We start from the raw sequence: 21,756 nt of genomic DNA, 5'->3' as shown, positions 1-21,756 counted from the left end.
TAGTTCTGTTGTTATGGCTTTGATCTAACTGTCAGTAGCAGTGAATACAAGCAGATCTGCACTAAGCATCATTTACGTTGTTGGGATGTATAAATACCCTGCCATGTCCAGTCTGTGTATTTTGTTAAATATGTACTGCTTTATATCATATGATGAGTTTAGCCCTTTTCAACTGATTTTACACCACTGTCTCAGGTTAGGGGGGATGATTGCTGCCAGCAAACTAGTTCAACATAACCGTATTCTGTATTTGCCTGTCCAAAGTCAAGAGCAGGTAGTTCAGTGCTTGTTGTTTGTAACTATATCATTTTTGTTTGTTATCCATTGTTTTGTAAGTAAACCAGGCTGTTAGTTTTCTTGTTCAAATTGTTTTACATTTTTCATTTCAGGGCCTTTTATAGCTTACTATGCGGTTTGGTTTTTGCTCATTGTTGAAAAGTTTTATCATGCACTTGGTTATTGACATGTGTTATGCTTGGAACCAAACAATAATTTCAAAAATCAAATGATTTAAAATACTCTGTATAATACAGTAATGCCACCAAAAGCAAGATTTATATATCCTGCTACCTTGTTCAAATGCTGTACAAAATCTAAGTCAAATCTTTATATAACATTTATTTTACTTTTAAAAATACAAATATATAAAACAATAATAAAAGCACAACAATAACAATCTAATTCATTCACCGCCTCTAACAAGAATGTGTCCCAAGTACACGGATGCCCCATCTGCACTATCATTTTCTATGTTCAGTGGACTGTGAAAATGGGGTAAAATTTCTAATTTGGCATTAATATTAGAAAGATTATATCATAGGGAAGATGTTCACTAAGTTTCAAGTTGATTGGACTTCAACTTCATCAAAAACTACCTCTACCAAAAACTTTAACCAAAAACTTAACCTGAAGCAGGACGAACGGACAAATGAACAAACGGACGCACAGACCAGAAACATAATGCCCATAAATAGAGCATACAAATACAAAATTAGCAAAAAAATAGTTAAATTTAAGAAAGTGTAATTATTTTCAGTTGTTTAAGCTACTGTAACAATAAATAAATAATAAAATAATATTTTTACATAAATGACTAGATTATGATTTTTAAAAAACAAACAAATAGTTCTAATTCGATATAAAAAATACCTTGTTATCTGCTCTGGTTTTAAAACTTTTTTTTTTTTTCTTTCCTATTCTAATTTAGAGATCTGAAAACTATTTTGTGTCGATAAAATTTATGACTCTGCAAACCCTTGTAAATAGTCACAGTCTTCAAAACTCCAAATAGTAGTAGTTGTCATTTAAAGTCACATGGTTTTTCATCAAGCTGCACATGAGGTATTGTAAACTTAAACCACATTCGGACTGCAACTCTATATATATATATATATATGTAACAAATTTTAAATACCTTCATTCAATTTTTATCAGCGGTAGCTAGTACTTAACATGGAAAAAAGAGATTTTCATTTTCTTACAAACTTAGAATATTGTTAAGTGGTCAAGGCTCAATTGACTTCTTGATTGGTAAACATTAAAACTAGAACTAATGAATGAACTTCTTCTTAATCCATTTCATTTATGGGTTTTGTCATGATGGTGTAAAGAATTTCTTATATATGTATAATTTGGAAGATTGGAATAAATGGTGTTTTAGACATTAGACGACACAAGAGAATTGTAAAGATTTGAACTGTGCAAACAAAGATGAAACATCTAATATTTGACACTGGTATATTTGCAGCTAAATATATATAAACATGAAATAGTCAACCAGTTGATAGTGGCCCCTTACCGGAAGAAGGCAAGCTGTACAACAAATATTAACAAGTAAAAATGAAACACAGCCATAAAATGTTCTTTGAACTGCACACTGACCAGTAAATTTGCAATGGTATGATGAACCAATGAAATAATATGTACATGTATACAATATATAGAGACCATAAAATAAAGACATGAAGATTTAACCATAAACATAGCATTAGTTACAGTTACACATTCAAGATTATTTCCTTTTTATTATAAGCTTCATGCCAGCATTACCTCCCTTTAATTTGTCTTCTTTCAGAGAAGATGTATAATTTTCATCTATTGTAGTGTCTGAAGAATCATCTCCTTTGTCAATATTTTTTAAATTAGTTTCATCTACATGTGAATCATAATTTTTTTCATCTGCATTAGAATTTTCATAATTTTCATTATACATGTATTCTTCATCAATGCTTTCATCTTCAATTTCATCAGTATTATCCTCACTTTCTGTATCATCTCTTATCCATTTTTTCTTTGATTTCATCTTTTTCTTAGAAGCTATGTTATTCTTTTTAATCACTGTTCCGTTGAAGATGGCCTCTTGTTTGTGATGGCGCTCAGATTCACAATGTTTAGTGTAAGAACTTTTGTAATTAAACTTTTTGTTGCAGGGAACACATTCAACAATTCCTTCACCTGAAAAGTACAAAACTTTATAAAAAAAATCATAGCAAATATATGGCAAAGACTTATCTCATGTGAATAATCCAATAATATATTTTAGACATTAGTTCTGACTTTTTCATCAATAATGTTAATTGATAAATAGATGATATGTTAATGTACTTTAAAATAAATATTACATAGTGTAATTATTTGTCATAAAATTTATTTCATGTGTATGTTCTTGTCAATGCCCAATAAAGCAGTGTTGATACTATAATATATATATTACATATAAAAAAGAAGATGTGGTATGATTGCCAATGAGACAACTATCCACAAAAGACCAAAATGACAGACATTAACGACTATAGGTCACCGTACGGCCTTCAACAATGAGCAAAGCCCATACCGCATAGTCAGCTATAAAAGGCCCCGATAAGACAATGTAAAACAATTCAAACGAGAAAACTAACGGCCTTATTTATGTAAAAAAATGAACGAAAAACAAATATGTAACACATAAACAAACGACAACCACTGAATATACAGGCTCCTGACTTGGGACAGGCACATACATAAATAATGTGGCGGGGTTAAAGTAATGTATGACTGAGTTAAATTGCCTGGTAATTGCAATAAAAGGTTTTATAAAGGTAACAAATCTAGGAAGGGATCAGTGGAACCCATGTCTTGCCTGCAAGTGATCAAAAATGGTCATATACGTACCTGTATGAATCTTTCTGTGCATATTGAACTGTGACCTCTTACGGAACTGTTTTTCACATAAATCACATGGAAATGGGAAAATCCCCTCATGTTTGTACTTGTGATCCCGTAATTCTGTTCGCTGGAAGAATTTTTCCCCACAAACATCACATTCATGTGGCCTAATACCAAGATGGATTCTTTCATGTCTCATTTTGTTACTGTACCTCAAAAATTCCCGATCACAATATTGACAGTTGTACATTTCCCCTCCATGTTCTCCTCGTAAATGTATTCTCACTTCACCTGGGGTGAAAAACATAGCGTCACACTTTTCACATTTATGACTCTTTTCACCAGTATGTCTTTTCATATGTCTATTAAGCTCACCTCTAAACCAATATTCTTTTTTGCATAAATTACATTTATATTGCTTATTGCCCTTGTGTTTCATAACATGATGCTCCAGGTGTATTTTGATCCTGTAACCTTTACCACATATTTCACAAACGAACGGAACTTCACCAGTATGGACCCTCATATGGGTGTACAAGTTAGAAATCTGATTAAATCTACGATCACATTGATTACATTGATAGGGTCTTTCGTTGGTATGGGATCTTACATGCATTGTTAGTTGGAACTTTTCTGTAAAACCTTTTCCACAATATTCACATTTGTGTGGCTTTACACCAAGATGTGCCTTCATATGGGATCTCAAATTTGCATTTTTATTGAATCCTTTTTGACAAATATGGCATTTAAAAGGTCTTTCTTTGAGGTGACAAAGACGATGGGTTTTCATGTTTGTTTTGTGAGCAAATTTTTTTCCGCACACATCACATTCATGATTTCTTTCGCCAGTGTGTACAAATCGGTGTTTATTCATTGTCGTGTATGTGGTGAAAGCTTTATCACACAGAGAACATTTGTACGGCTTTTCTCCACTGTGTATCACGCTATGTCGACGTAAATTCTGACGTATCTTAAAAGTTTTACCGCAAATATCACAAACGAATGGTCTATCACCAACATGTTGTTCTAAATGTTTCACCAAGTTTTGTCCACTCACAAAAACCTTTCCACAATATTCACAACTTGACGGCTTATCTATCTGGACAGTATCCGATGAATAAATTGTACTATGCATGTAGCTTTTCATGTACTGATTAGCCTCTGAATGAGTTGTTGCCAGTTCTGGTAGATCTGGGACTTGCGAAAAGTCAAATGGTTCAGGAGGTGCTAATTCTGTTTTGATTAATCCAGCCATTACTTCATCTTTAATTAATCTGTCTAGTTCTTTTTTCTCTTCGCCAATGTCCTTATCTTCATGCAAAGTTATTGGTTCTTTTTTAATTTCATTTTCCTTCAAGATTTTCTCAGTGGATTTTACTGTAGTCAATTCTTTTTTAGAACTAGTATTTGTTTTTTTCTTTTTACCTCTTCTAGATAAACTCTTTTTGTGTATGATTTTCTTTTTTGGTTCTATTCTATTTGGTATTTTATGCCCAAACACCTCCGAATCATTATATAAATATGGTTCAAATTCAGCATTATTTTGTTCACTGTTATTCGTTTTATCACAATCATCTTTACTTAATCTATCAAAGTTAGGTTCCTTGCTAAGAATATTTTTTAATACTGAATTTTTAACTTCACTAGTACCATTGTCTACAGATTCGTTCAAATTTTGTCCACTAGCTTTAGGCACTTTACAAGGGAGATAATTATCATCACTAGTATTTGATTCATCTTTCCCAGACAAATCCCTGTCTTCATTGACCAGATACATTTCTCCATCCTTCCTTTTAACACTGTCCTGTTTACCTTTATTAGGATCAGTCTTTTTGATGCTGTTAATTCCATTCTGTTTGAATGCTTCAGTCAACTTTTGATAGATTGATTTGGACAGTTGATTAAGTTCGCCAAAATTCATTAAATCTGGCGGTACCGGTATATCTGAATCCACAGGTTCTTGTTTGATACGAACACAATCTATCCTGTCAGCCTTCATAACTCCAATTAAGTTTCTTATCTGAAAATAAACAAACATGGTCTTACTTTTTAAAAAGACTATGAAAAAAAGATCATTGGTTTCACCTAAACCTGTCATTTACTTTTTTAAACTCCTAATCAACTCTTTTTTTATTAGACTAGAATATCTTTTTTGAGACAATCATCAATGATACTTTTATTGTATAATATTTTCTTTTTGAAAGTCTCATTCGTGCTTGAAGTCTAAATTAGATCATGTCACAATATTGATTAAGAAATAATGTCAAACAAGTTTTTTTCAACAATTTCCTGTAAGTGGCATTAGAAAAAGAATCTTAGATTCTCTGTAAAGTGAATTCCAAACTGCATGTGTGTTGTTTCATTTTATGAAAAAATAAAAGAAAAAAAAAAGAAAAAGTTTTTCCTGTGTGCTGATCTTAAATCATAAAATATTTTCTTGTGTTCGGAGATTTAATTTTCAATAACCTTAGGACTTTAGTATTCATGTGAGATTGTTTCATATGTTTTCATGTCAGGGCCGTTTATGTAACTCTTTATGGTATGAGTTTTTCTCATTGTTCATGTTGTTGAAGGCTGTACAGTGAACTACAATTGCTTATTAAATAAGCAATTGTAGTTCACTGTACATATTATAATACATTGAGGTCATTTAAACTTGGAAGGATAGTGGTTTCATTGGCATAACACATCTCTATTTTCATATAGACTAGTATTTTTTGCTTTCAATCCTCCTGACTAAGAGTATGGATAAATATAATGAAGTGAGAAGCAAGCGAATAACATAGTAAACAGAGCAAACTGTGAATGTAAAGCAAAATTATATCCGGGTGAAATTTGATCCGGAGGAAAAAATGTCACAGTAGTTGTTGTTATTTTTTTTATCCGGAGGAAAATATTTCCCTGGGATATTTTTTCCTTTGCCGTGAAATTCTATCTGGGTAGTTAACTTATTGAATAGTTATTAGAAAAAAAAATATCCTTTACAAATACATGTACTATGAAATAATAATAGTGTATTTGAATTAAACCTATTTTGTAAAAAAAAATTGTATGATAATGGGAAATATTTCACAAATTATCACTGAAAAAATTTCCTGAAAAAATTCAAGTAAATATCATTCTTTTAAAAAGAAAATTATCATTAAACATAAGAAAGAAAACCAGAAATAATTTCAAAGATCGTAATTGTGAAATAATATGATGATTAAATAAGGTAAGTGAAATGCATGTTAAAGTGAGTTGTTTTCAGATCTCAGTACAAATATAAATTAAGGTGGTACCTAACACTACAGGGAGATAACTCTGTAAAATCAGCTAAACGTTTTGATTACGTTGTGTTGTAAATGGAATATTAAGCTTCTCAATGATCAAAATTGGTGTTTGCCAAACTGCTATATAACCAGTGTAATTTTTCTGACAAAACGGTTGGTTCAAAATTTTGAAATTTTTATATTTTTGTTTAAGGGTCAAAGTAAATACTTTGTCAAAATTTTATGAAAATTAAACGAGCCAAATTAATACCTTAAAACGTAAAGGTAGAAATAAAGTTGCATTACTACTGTTAACAGTAATGGAAGAATTTGATTATGATAATATTTTTAACTATACAGTCAGAGCTCAGACATAAATAAGTCTGAATCTGCTTTTGACTCATAGAGGTCTAAATTTTTAAGTTTTAGGATTTGTCTCCCTTTAATACAAGACAAAATACGACTTAAATAAGTCAAATATTGTTAAGCAAGAAATGATCAACTAGAATCAAAAAGTTGCAAATATCGACTCCTACAAGTCGATAAGTTACCAAAATTTGTTAACTTCAAGACCCACGCATATTTATAAAAAGGTCATGCATCTAAATCAAATAATGACAACATTGAAAGCCAATGCTTTGTCTTCTAAAGAAAAATATTAATGAGAAGCTAAAAAATGGGGGAATCATGTTAATTAACCTTACAATGCAACCACCTGGATCCACACTTAATGAGGTAAAACATCTGTGTTTAGTAAGGATGTTCAATTAGATAATTAAATATAGATAGCTCACATCCTTGTGAACTCTCAGCCCTTCCCTAGATTTTCCATCAAAACATGATGGAATTTTGTGATGGAACAAATGCCATCATCTTGATGGAGTATTGGAACAGCTTTCCATCAACTTTCCATCAAAGATGGAAAATGATTGATGGAAATTTTTTGATGGAATTTGTGTTCATGATGGTGGAAAACTGATGGCATAGTTTCCATCTGATGGATAATTGATGGTATTTTTGCCATCTGATGGATAATTGATGGAACATTTTAACTGATGGAATATTTTCCATTACATGTAATATGCATGGAAACTTGATGGAGAATTGACCATCAGATGGAATTTGAAAATCTTTCCATATATGGCATTTTCTGTGATGTCATAAAACAATATTTGTTCTCTGTCGTCTATAGGTAGTCCAGTTACATGTGTGTATCTTTTAGTTCAGTGTCCCATTGGAATCTCTGTCCTTAAAGTTGAATTAGTTGATGGCAAATTCTGCAAAATAAAAATAAAAGAATCTAGCATTTAAACATGATAAATTAGAATAAGTTAACATTGTAAAGACATAAAGTAAAGTTATTAGTTACTTGTCATTTGTGGATATATAAATGTATAATTGTCAGTCATACCACACGGCACAGATCTCTAATTTTATAGCAAAATTATTTTATTGGAATTAAGTACTAAATAATTTTATAAAAAAAATAAAATGATACAAAATATGATTCCTGTCGTACACAATTGTATGATATGTATATTCACATTTTTTGTGTCATTTGGTCTTTTGTTGATAGTTGTCTCACTGGCAATTATACCATGTATACCACATCTTCTTGATTAATAATTTCTATAAATCTATGGTCTAGTTTTTTTCTCTTGACTCTGAAAAGCTAATAAAACATTTTAAATGTCGCTTAACTTTGAACTAAAAGAGCATGCACATATATTCAAAATGGTGGAAATTCTAATACATTGTACTTACCAAAAGATTTAATCCAGAACATGTGTACACACTAATCTTCCTAAATCCAAGAGACAATTATGTCATCAGAAGAATACATCTGCACTATTCAATCCCAGTCAATAGAATTAATAAGAACCTTTTGATCTAAATCCATTGTAAAATTCATAATTTGTTAATGACAGAAGACATCTTAATTTGCTTCTTGTCTGCATGTTCATGAATGTTCAAATTTGAATTTGTTGATTTGTTGAGGTTGTGTAGGGTCTTGTGACAATTTGATTTCTTTGAAATGTGCTCCTAATAAATACTGTTAATTATCTAAATCTTGAATAATTGCTATAAATTATATAAAAAATATGTATTTATAGTTTGTAGTTTATCTTATAAATGTTATAAGTTAGAGATATTGCAGAAGAATGCATAAAAACATGTGCTCTCCTCATTGGGCCTCAAACTCTGTGTTCATTTATGATGTCACATCCTGTACACAAAGGTTACAGGAAAACAGATTGGCACCTGACACCTGTGATGGAAAAAAATTCTAAGTTTTTTTTCATCAAGAAAAATGACAGAGTCCAAATACCATCCCTCTTTCCATCAAAGAAAATGTTTAAGTCCAATTTCCATCAAAATTCTTTTATTTCCATCCTAATTACCATCAGATGGAATAAGTGCCATCATATTTTCCATCAGGGGTAAAAATGCCATCCAATTTTCCATCAAAGGGTAAAAATGCCATCCAATTTTCCATCCGGGGTTAAAGATTCCATCAAATTTTCCATCAAAAGAATGATGATGGAAAAAATATTTCTAATTTCCATCATCCTTTGATGGATATTTTTGGTTTGGGATGGAATTCCATCAAGTACCATCAAATTTCCATCAATTGTCCATCAAGTGTTGATGGAAAATGAAGAAATTGATGGAAGATCTAGGGAAGGGTGACAGATTTTTGCTGTCATAGGTGGTGTACTTTGGCCACAAAGTCAAGTTAAGTTTTTTCATCAACATAAATAGACCTAAACAAGTCTGTCATTTTGTGACTTAGATAAGTCTAAAATTGAAAACACATTTTTATAATAAATACATGTTTTGACTTCTTTAAGTCAAAAACAGAAATAGACTTGTTTATGTCTGAGCTCTGACTGCTATATAAATAGTCTGGGGACAAAGATGTTGTTGTTGATTATATGGAAATCAGATAAATTATAGCATAACAATATATTGGAACAAAAGCAATTTTAACAGCTGGATAGTATTTACCTGTGAAATGTTATCTGTCTTATCAAAAATTCATGTTGTAAGTCATCTTGTTATATAAATGAATATATAATAAATAAGATTCAAGGAAAAATTTCACTATGAAATAGATTCAGGAATATATTAATATCTTTAAAATAAAAATTGCTCATAATTACCTCCCTTTGATGAATTATGCAAATTTGTTCTACCTTTGTGAAACATTTTATAATTAAAGTCAGGTATATATTGATTGCGAGTAACTTACATACTAGTTCATGGGACTATATTTCACAAGGTTCTGTGAAATATGATACGGCAAATATATACCGGTACTGGCGGTACAAACTATCCGCATAACACAGATAGATTTTCACTCCTCCTGAAAAATTCTACCTGTGAAATACCATGCCTGGGAAAAAATTACGGTGACAAATTATCTCAGGATAAAATATCACAGAGGAAGAAATAAACCGTTACATGAACAGTGATACAGGTAATTCAAACAATTAAAATGTTTTGAAAAGCTTTTTTTGTGCCGCCTTCATTGTAGGAAGATATCACAGAAAGAAAAAAATAACCTATCCAGACATCATAGCTATTTAGACTATAAAACAGGAAACTAATCTTGGAAATTATTTTACATTTTCATAAAATACTGCAACATTTGAGCTCTTTTTTAACTTGCATATTTCATAATAAAGTTATTCTCCACTTTTGATTTACTCTAATATTCGTAGGAAATAGCCATTACTTATAATTATATGTAAAATCAATATTTTCATTTATGTTGATGTCTGCATACCAAATTTGGGTTGAATCAGTAATGCAATTTTTCATTTTAGTGTATCAAAACATTATTAGACAGTGCTTGGAGCGTATAATGGTATTCATTTACTTTGTATGGACGAAATGCAATAACAATCTCATGTTGACAAACGATGCTCAGTCCTGGAACAAAGATCCAACATCTGCATCATCTGTCTGCAAAGTGCACGAACACTAAGTGCTGGACCGACACCGGATTAGAGTCGTATTTCCGTTTCTACATAGTTATGGACATCTTGTAGCCTCGAATATTACTAGGTTTTTTTAATAGTATCAAGACAAGTATTACTGCCTACAGTTAACCAATGATATATTTTTTTAATTCATGTAAGTCAATCTTAAACTAAAAGATAGTCGTAAAGTAATCACGGGTCAAGGTTATCATAGTTCAAAACTTTTGACTACAAATATGGTTAATGATGAATAATGGAGCAATTAATGAGAATTTATCATAATATAATATACACAATCACCTTCGCCCTGGTTAGAATTTAGCAAAATGCCGTACACAATAACAAAATTGCTATTTTGCTGGATTTAATAAAAATTTGTTATGAATCCTAAATTTGTATTATGATCTAAATATACTGAGGGAAAAAAGTGTGCATTTTCACCACAAAAGAATTGAAAAATTGTTTAAAGTTTTTAAAAAATATTATACATAACCAGGAACATATATGTATACTGTTCCCAGACATAACATACAGATTTTTTTTTTTTAATCTTTAACCGGCCGGCTTGAGACTTCTATAACCAGAGCCATGTGTCTCTCATAACACACAGTGTACTTTTCATGAGGATATAGGATATGGAGGTAAAAAAAGTGAAGTTGTGGGATAAACAGTTGGGAATGTTGGTAAAAAAATGTGCATGTTGGAAATTTGGATAAAAATGCAGGATCAAAGAAAAAGACGGCCGGTAAACTCCAAGAGGGATAGTTGGAAAACTTTATTACAAAAATGAGCACCTCCCGTGTAACCACTTCTTCCGTAACTTGTCTCATATAACCTCCTTGGCTTGACGCAGCTAACTTTATAAAATGTATGATTTGACGTCTGATTTTGTCAGCTGTTATAAATTTCCCCTTTTTTTTTAAATTTGTCTTGGAAGTCGGTATTTCTAATACTTTTTGCAGGGATACTTCACAGCCACGGAATAAGGTCTCCCCTTTAATTCCAGGGCATCCGCCTCTTCCTACCTACATATTAGTATTTTTAAAGTAGTAAAGTGGGACATTTGTGTGCACGTAAATCTGGTTTAACCCTACCACAGTTTGTTCCTGTGCCAAATGGGAAGCAGATAAACACAGACAATATCAAGGTGAACATAATTGAAAGGGCAAATACAGTACCTATTAGACAATACAGAAAACAAAAGGCAAAGTAAACCCGCACCCAATAAAAGATAAGGATAATATAATGTGCTCCGGAAGTTTAAGCATATATTTCTCCCGATGATAAGTCGAGTGACATCTTCGAATAGGTCACAACATGTAGAAATTTGGAAATACCATGAACTTGTATAATATGCTTCTGCATATTGATACATCCAAATCGGGGATGCTTTAATTGAGAAAACTGAGAGGACGAATAGTGCCTACGACCACTGATATCTTTGATCAGTTTGTGATGATGTATAAATTTCCATGATGACGTCTAGCCAAACCATTATAATGAGTATGGCCTCCGTAAACGTTCGAAGAGATGAATATACCTTAAAAGATAAAAAAAAAAAAAAAAAAAAAAAAAAAAACAACCCTGGTTCAATAGCTCAAGTGAAAGAGGCAACCCTCCATACAGGAAATAATGATAAGGAACGCAAGCTCCGGAATATTTTATCTACTATAGGAGATACACAGTTGCTGAAATTTTGCTACATATAAATTGATTGAAAGCTCACATCATTTATATAGTATCATTTTATGTTTATCACCCTTTACTCAAGTATTCCGTATTCTAACTTAAACACGTGAAAAAAGGACTGAAATAATTGGTCTAGGCCTATTTCTTGTAGGAAAAGACAGATCATACTATGCAAAATCATTCCCATTAGAACCAACTGTGTTAACCTAACTAAATGCGATTTTCCACCTGGCTCTCCTTTATTGCGAGCAACACAACCAATGCCTGACTAGTGGAACATGAAAGCTGGTTTCTTCTTTCCTCAGCTAATGCTCCTCAATAGTTCTAAGTGCCATTCGTTGAATCGTTCATTTGATCGAAATAATAGAATGGAGTAGGTTGAATACCATCCAACTTTAAGATCCACACTCCAGAAATATTGTCAGTTGTTGTGTTTAATTTTTGTGTGTTTTTTGTGTGTTTTGTTTTTCTGATTTGGAGTTAATGGCAGCCCGTTATCTTTGTTATATCTGTTTATTCAAAACTTGTATAATTGATTCTAGGCAATTTAAGATTTGAAATATGTATGGACATTTGTCTTTTTGTTATCACTTGTGTGCATATTATGAAGTTATTTCCAGACCATCATAATTTGAATTCAGGAGGACCATCGATTATTGGGGACCTCTTAAATTATATTGAGGACCTCAATATCAATGATTCGTTTTTCCAGATGTATTTCATGACCTCCATAATTTGATTGAAATGTATATCCAAAAGATTTCCTGAACATGCAGAAATCGAAATGTTACGGTCCTGATATATTTCAGAGAGTATTTGTAAATATCCTGAATTCGAATTATGCAGGTCATGAAATATTTCTTCTCTTTTCAGTCAAAATATGCACGTTTAAAACGTTTTGGTAACTACTAGTATACAATTTATTGTGTTTTTGGTGGCGAAAGAGGACGGTAAAGAGAACAATAATAAAATGCCTTAATTTGGTTGGTTAACACTTGATTATTTCCTCCATGATATGCCAAACATTATGATGTGACTAGATTTTCATCTTTTAATCGTAACATAATTTTCATTATTTGTGTTTACTTCGGAAGTAAACGTGTTTTATATCTTTTATTAATGATGACACCAAGGACATGGTTTGACCGTATTCTTCATTCTTGGTCTTTTAAAACATGGATCATTTTTGGTTATGGATAGTTTTGTGGAAACAGATATATAAATGAGGAAAAAACTTAACCAAGTTAATTCTGATTTGATCTGATTCTAAATGCTTGGTTTTGTTTCAGAGATATGAGCCAACCAGATGCTCCGCAGGGCGCAGCATTATACGACCGCAGAGGTCGAACCCTGAACAGTTGGGGCAAGTATGGACACAACATTCAAGCTTGATACAGCTCTGAATTTGGATTGTGATTAAATAGTTGACACAGCAAAGGTTTATGACACAGAATGAATGTGGTCTAATGAACTTAAAATTTTTTTTTTTTTTGCTTTTGAGCAATACACTTTTCTGTTGAATTTAAATCCCCTCAAAAAAAAATATTTGAAGAGAAATTCTTTTTAATTTCTGTAATCTGAAATGAGTAAAACCTTACCCCTCCCCTTTTTTTCACCTCCCCTAATCCCTTATTCCAAAAATAATCTCAATTCAAATTTATAATTAAGTTGGCAACAATAACTACTCATTTAAATACAAAAAGTATTAAAATATAAAATGACTTACAGTCATGGTTAAAATTAATATTAATTAACAGTAACTTCTAAAAATAAATTTACAGCTACACATCTCAAGACAATTATCACTTCCTTTAACATAATTTTCAAGCAGTGTAGGGGAGGTAATCAAGTAATCAAACATATATAAAACAGTATTTTTCAAATTTTAATTGGAATTGGATTACCTTCCTTACACTGCTTTTAAATTGTCTAAATTGTCCTTTAACCAGAAAAACCCTTTTTCACCCCTAATTGCTTAATGATTTGATCCATTACCCCTATAACCATCCCTTTGTAGTATGGAAACTTATAGTTTCAGAGAGATTTATACACTGAACACACACGTTATTGACTGAAAACTACAAAAATGCTTATTTGGGCCCCTTTATCGGCCCCTCACTTATTTAAATCCCCCTTGGAGAAAGAACCCCAAAACTCAATTCCAGCCTTTCCTTCATTAAATGAAACCTTGTGGTACAATGTCAGAGAGATCCATACAGTTAAACATAAGCTATTGTCCCGAAACTTTAAAAATGCTTCTTTTTGGCCCCTTTTTGGCCCTTTATTCCTAGACTGTTTGCCCTATAACCCTTAAAATAGATCCTAACCTTCTACTTAATGGAATGAACATTGTGGTACAATTTCAGAGTAATTGCAACTTATTTCCTGAAACTAGATAAATGTATGTTTTGGGCCCCTTTGGGCCCCTAATTCCTAAACTGATGGGACCATAACCCCCAAAATCAATCACAACCTTCCTTTTGTGGTTATAAACACTGTGTTAAAATTTTATTGGTTTCTATTTACTTATACTAAAGTTATTATCTGGAAACTATCTGTCTTCGAACGACGCTGACAACAACGCCAACAACGACGTGATATCAATATACGACCACAAAATTTTTTGCGGTCGTATAAAAACTGCATATTTATACTAGTTTTAGCCATGTCGGCCATCTTGGTTTGCGGGCATGTAATGGTACACATTTTTAATACTAGATACCCTAATGATGATTGTTAGGTTTAATTTGTCCTAGTAGTTTCAGAAGAGAAGATTTTTGTAAAAGGTTACAAAAATTTACGAAAAATTGTTAAAAATTTACAATAAAGAGCAATAACTCCTTAATGGGTCAACTGACCATTTTGTTCATGTTGACTTATTTGTAGATCTTACTTTGCTGAACATTATTGCTGTTTACAATTTATTTCTATCTATAATAGTATTCAAGATAATAACCAACTAGAGGCTCTAAAGAGCCTGTGTCGCTCACCTTGGTCTATGTGACTATTAAACAAAGGAAGCAGATGGATTCATGACAAAATTGTGTTTTGGTGATAGTGATGTGTTTGTACATCTTACTTTACTGAACATTCTTGCTGCTTACAATTATCTCTATCTATAATGAACTTGGCTCAGTAGTTTCAGTGGAAAATGTTAGTAAAAATTTACAATTTTTTTGAAAATTGTTAAAAATTTATTATAAAGGACAATAACTCCTTAGGAGTCAATTGACCATTTTGGTCATGTTGACTTAATTTTAGGTCTTACTTTGCTGTACATTATTGCTGTTTACAGTTTATCTCTATCTATAAAAATATTCAAGATAATAACAAAAACAGCAAAATTTCCTTAAAATTATCAATCCAGGGGCAGTAACCCAACAAAGGGTTATCAGATTCATCTGAAAATTTCAAGGCAGATAGATCTTGACCTGATAAACAATTTTACCCCATTTAAGATTTTCTCTAAATGCTTTGGTTTTTCAGTTATAAGCCAAAAACTGTATTTTACCCCTATGTTCTATTTTTAGCCATGGCAGCCATCTTGGTTGGTTGGCCATGTTACCGGACACATTTTTTAAACTAGATACCCCAAAGATGATTGTGGCCAAGGTTGGATTAATTTGGCCCAGTAGTTTCAGAGGAGAAGGTTTTTGTAAAAGATTACTAAGATTTATGAAAAATGGTTAAAAATTGACTACAAAGGGCAATAACTCTTAATTTGGTCAACTGACCATTTCTGTCATGTTGACTTGTTTGTAAATCTTACTTTGCTGAACATTATTGCAGTTTACAGTTTATATCTATCTATAATAATATTCAAAATAATAACCAAAAACAGCAAAATTTCCTTAAAATTACCAATTCAGGGGCAGCAACCCAACAACAGGTTGTCCGATTCATCTGAAAATTTCAGGGCAGATAGATCTGAACCTGATAAACAATGTTATCCCGGACAGATTTGCTCTTAATGCTTTGGTTTTTGAGTGATAAGCCAAACACTGCATTTTACTACTATGTTCTATTTGTAGCCATGGTGGCCATCTTGGTTCGTTGGCCGGGTCACCAGACACATTTTTAAAACTACATACCCCAATAATGATTGTGGCCAAGTTTGGTTTAATTTGGCCCAGTAGTTTTAGAGGAGAAGATTTTTGTAAAAGATTACAAAAATTTACGAAAAATTATTAAAAAATGACCATAAAGGGCAATAACTCCTTAAGAGGTCAACTGACCATTTTGGTCATGTTGACTTATTTGTAGATCTTACTTTGCTGATAATTATTGCTGTTTACAGTTTATCTCTATCTATAATAATATTCAAGATATTAACCAAAAAATGCAAAATTTCCTTAAAATTGCCAATTCAGGGACAGCAACCCAAAAACTGATTGTCCAATTTGTCTGAAAATTTCAGGGCAGCTAGATCTTGACTTGATAAACAAATTAACCCCCATGTCAGATTTGCTTTAAATGCTTCGGTTTCAGAGTAATAAGCCAAAATCTACATTTACCCCTATGTTCCATTTTTAGCCATGGCGGCCATCTTGGTTGGTTGGCCGGGTCACGCCACACATTTTTTAAACTAGATACCCAAATGACGATTGTGGCTAAGTTTGATTAAATTTGGCCCAGTAGTTTCAGAGGAGAACATTTTTGTAAGAGTTAACGACGACAGACGAAGGACGCCAAGTGATGAGAAAAGGTGAGCTAAAAAAGAGTTATCTCCCTTTGAACAGAAATTTAGTAGTTAATAAGTATTTCAACAATCAAAGAGCTGAAGAGCTCTGAGGGAAAAGACGGCCATTGTTTCAATTTTTAGGGGGTATCTTTTGATAGTCTACAAACAAAGAATGAGCAAAAGAACAACTAGAACATATAGAAAGGCTAACAATAATGAAACTAATTGTTGTTTATTGTTATTTCATTTCCTTAGTCAAGAATTCATCATAGAGACAATTTGGACCAATGAGATCTGCACCTTCTAAATCAAAACATTTGATTAAAGTTGGGAGTTAATTATCTAAAATTCAATTGAATTTAACAACTACTACAATATATTTTAGAATTTTAATTATGTACAACTGAACGGCAGGCTAAGACCATTCTCAATTTTTTGTGACAGTATTCTCAAGAAAGTGAGGACTGAAAAATCTATTCAGTTTTAATTTTCCATTGATAAAGTTACAACTCTCATCACAGGGATACATGTACTTACAAGAGCGCACACGCTGAAATGTCTCGCCTTCTATAATAATCATTGATATTATGTTGATAGTCCTAAGTATAAAGCTTAGTTTTATTACAACTGTCTCATAAACTTAACATTAACCAAGATAACTAAACAAAGACCAATGAACCTTGAAAATGAGGTCAAGATCAGATGAACCATGCCAGGCAGACATGTACAGCTAACAATGCTTCTATACAACATATATAGTTGACCCATTACTTATAGTTTAAGAAAAATAGACCAAACACAAAAACTTAACACTGTGCAATGAACCGTGAAAATGAGGTCACTGTCAAATAAAACCAGCGCGACTGACATTAAGATCATAAAATATTTCCATACACCAAATATAGTTGACCTATGGCATACAGTATTAGATAAAAAGTCCAAAACTCAAAAACTTAACTTTGACCACTGAACCATGAAAATGAGGTCAAGGTCACATGACATCTGCCCGCTAGACATGTACACCTTACCATCATTCCATACAACAAATATAGTAGACCTATTGCATATAGTATGAGAAAACAGACAAAAACACAAAAATTTAACTATAACCACTGAACCATGAAAATGAGATCAAGGTCAGATGACACCTGCCAGTTGGACATGTACACCTTACAGTCCTTCCATACACCGAATATACTAGCCCTATTGCTTATAGTATCTGAGATATGGACTTGACCACCAAAACTTAACCTTGATCACTGATCCATGAAATGAGGTCGAGGTCAAGTGAAAACTGTCTGACAGACATGAGGACCTTGCAAGGTACGCACATACCAAATATAGTTATCCTATTACTTATAATAAGAGAGAATTCAACATTACAAAAAATTTGAACTTTTTTTTCAAGTGGTCACTGAACCATGAAAATGAGGTCAAGGACATTGGACAAGTGACTGACGGAAACTTCGTAACATGAAGCATCTATATACAAAGTATGAAGCATCCAGGTCTTCCACCTTCTGAAATATAAAGCTTTTAAGAAGTGAGCTAACACCGCCGCCGCCGCCGCCGCCGGATCACTATCCCTATGTCGAGCTTTCTGCAACAAAAGTTGCAGGCTCGACAATAAAATCAAATATGATTGATATAAGCTGTGTGAAGTTTGTTTTCAGATCCCATATTTTGATATATCTGTAAAATTCATGAATAAATAGCTTTAAACTACAAAAAGCAATATTTAAAAAAAAAATGAAAAAAAAAAATGACCACTACAATAATTATGTTGGTACGCAAAATTATTTTTTAATTGATGACTACTTATCATATATATACTTTATGTGACATTTTTAGTGTTCAGATACATTAACTTTCATTTTAGTGGGTAATTACTCATCAATTGAGGTGCTCCTTAATTGGAGAAAGATTCTAAAAACATAATTTTACAGAAAGAATGAAACCTGCAGTTGCTCTCCCCAATCTCAATAGGCATACATGTGATGGACTGTAAAATTCAGATCAGGAGATTTGGAAATTTTGGTCAGGAGATTGGACCTCAGATCAGGAGGTTTTTTATCGACATATTTTTCGTCGTAAAACTAACCGTATGATGTGTTTTTTTCTTCAATCTTCCTTGTGAATGGCATTAGTTAAAGTCTGCATATATTAAGGAATAATTGAGAAGAATCTTTTTTTCTTTTATTTTACGATGAGAATATTTTTTTCTTTTGTTTTACATTGTTGATTGCTGATGAGAATCTTTTTTTCTTTTGTTTTACATTGTTGATTGCTGATGAGAATCTTTTTTTATTTGTTTTTCATTGGCATTGGCTTGAGATATAAGAGAGATTTATGCTATACATTTATTACATAATAAATAAATAATAAATGAACAAACATTGTTGATCTTTGTCAAATATTTCTGTTGTTTTGAAACTGGTGTCTTTGAAGACGGAGATAACTGTCGTTTTGGCATTTTGAACACATAATGGTGTACAAAATAATGAATTTGCTTATATAATTTTTCAGTCAGCTTGTGTAGCAAATAGCTCACATTGGGCTGAAACCATTCCTTTTTCCAGTATTTTCATCTCGAGATTTTCATATACAAGAAGTGTTTTTCTTGGCATCAAAAAACTTCCGATAAATTTTTGGACAACAACATTCCATTTTCCATCAATGCCGGTATTTATCGGTATTTGCCTTTAATCATCCTTGGCGTGTGCCATAAACAGAAGCCACATCGAGTAATTGATTTACAAACACCTTATGATTGTTCAATCAAACTATTATCACTTGTTAATTAGCCTTTAGCGAGAAATAAAATCTCCACATGTTGCGTAATCAGGTAATGTCAGTTACACCGGATACGTTCGATAAACCTCCTGTTTTTACGACTAAAAAAATCTCGGGTTTTTACGATCTCAATGATAAATTTTGTAAACAAAATAGTAAAAATGGCGACTGAAAATTATCATTCATGAAATTTTTTCTACACGGGATTTTTTTCTCTTCGACGGGAGGACGGGAGGGGACCCCTGAAAACGGGAGTTTTGTACTCCCGTCGGGAGGTTCACATGTATGAATAGGTATAAACTACAAAAAGCAACATTTAATTTTTTTAATTTTTTTTTTTAACCATTTCAATAATTATGTTGGTACACAAATTTTTTTTATATAGAAGACTACTTATCATATACTAAATGTCACATTTTAAGTGTTCAGAAACATTTACTTTGATTTTAGTGTATAATTACTCATCAATGGAGGTGCTCCTGAATTGGAGGAAGATTCTAAAAACAGAACTTTACAGAAACAATGAAAACTGTCGTTTCTCTCCCCAATCTCATGTATCCCCATTGACATTGTTTACCGCGAAAGTTGACCTACAAATTAAAATTATCCGAATATAGCCTCAGATTAAAGCATTGCATGTTGGTGTGTGAATGATCTACACTACAGCAAACATCATTAGGTTTACATTTAACAAATACGGATTTTTAATTAGTATACAAATACTGTGACTGGTTTTTATAATGAATAAAGGATATCCCTGTGTGGCATTCCAACAATGACGTCACTAGGTTAGATATATTTAGAATATTTCGTAATACTGATTTTTCCGGACTGTAAAAGAAACGTATATAGTGTAAGGGAAAGCTCAATATACGATAATTTCACGAGAAACAGAAGGGAAATGTGTAAAAAATGTATTTAAAGTCAATCTGTTCTCCTTGTCATCAATTTCAGTATGACATTTTGAGGGGGTTCCCAAACTATCAAAACAAAATGATTGATGTGAGGGAATGATACTCTGGCCAACCCCATTAGGGAATTGACGGCTTGAAGCCGTCTTTCCCCAAAAACTTAATTCTAGGGAAAGGGCTTTAACTGAACAATTAGAAAAGCTAAAATCCTGAAAATCCAACTTGAACCTTAACTTGTCATAATAAATATAAAATCCATATCTTCAAGCATGAAGAAAAAAGTCTGATTTGACTGAATGACGGATGGACAGACAGACAGATGGACTGACAGAGTGCAAACCTAAAGTCCCCTTCAACCTCATCGGTACAGGACTATTTAGCATCAGATGTGCATTGTTTTAAAACTCTCATTTTTATGGAATAAATGGTTTTGATATGTTTTAATATGATATTAAACCAGATGCTCTGCAGAGTGCAGCTTTATATGACTGCAGAGGTCAAACCCTGAACAATTGGGGCAAGTACGGACACAACATTCAAGCTTGATACAGCTCTGAATTTGGATTGTGATTAAATAGTTGACACAATATAGGTTTCTGACACAGAATGAATGTGGTCTAAGAACATAAACTTAAAAACTTTAAAATTTTAAATGGACATTTACCTATTATGGTCCAATATCCAAAATCTAAATACATGGTTAGATTCAGCATATATCATAGAACCCAAAGAATTCAATTTTTGATGAATCAAATAATGTTCAATTTTAGACCCTTTAGACCTCAAAGTGGTCCAATTTGATAACAGGGCCCAAATGTTAAAAATTTAAATTCATGATTTAAATTCAGCATATTGAAGAACCCCATATATTCAATTTTTGTTGAAATCAAACGAAGTTTAATTTTGGACCCAGATTTGGACCAACTTGAAAACTGGGCCTATAATCAAAAATCTAAGTATCATGTTTAGATTCAGCACATCAAAGAACTCCAAGAATTCAATTTTTGTTAAAATCAAACTTAGTTTAATTTTGGACCCTTTGGACCTTAATGTAGACCAATTTGAAAACAGGACCAAAAATTAAGAATCTAAATACATGGTTAGATTTGGCATATCAAAGAACCCCAATAATTCATTTTTTGATGAAATCAAACAAAGTTTTTAATTTTGAACCCTTTTGGCCCCTTAGTCCTAAACTGTTTGGATCAAAACTCCCAAAATCAATCCCAATCTTCCTTTTGTGGTCATAAACCTTGTGTTAAAATTTCATAGATTTCTGTTTACATATACTAAAGAAATTG

At 32.1% G+C, this 21,756-nt stretch overlaps 1 protein-coding gene across 1 annotated transcript; it reads right to left on the bottom strand.

The window, feature by feature from the left end:
* Window positions 1-603: 603 nt before the first annotated feature.
* LOC143078824 (uncharacterized) lies at window positions 604-10,409 on the bottom strand. The gene is made up of 3 exons (XM_076253810.1): window positions 10,279-10,409; window positions 3,151-5,164; window positions 604-2,454 (listed from the first exon to the last, which is right to left on the bottom strand). The coding sequence occupies exons 2-3, from the start codon at window positions 5,141-5,143 to the stop codon at window positions 2,012-2,014; spliced, it is 2,436 nt and encodes an 811-aa protein (XP_076109925.1). The 5' UTR covers window positions 5,144-5,164; window positions 10,279-10,409; the 3' UTR covers window positions 604-2,011.
* Between the last annotated feature and the right edge of the window lie 11,347 nt (window positions 10,410-21,756).

Source organism: Mytilus galloprovincialis, chromosome 6 (assembly GCF_965363235.1).
Source record: "Mytilus galloprovincialis chromosome 6, xbMytGall1.hap1.1, whole genome shotgun sequence".
Classification (NCBI taxonomy): domain Eukaryota; kingdom Metazoa; phylum Mollusca; class Bivalvia; order Mytilida; family Mytilidae; genus Mytilus; species Mytilus galloprovincialis.
The sequence above is the reverse complement of the archived record's forward strand: the minus strand, read 5'-3'. Positions and strand labels throughout refer to the sequence as shown.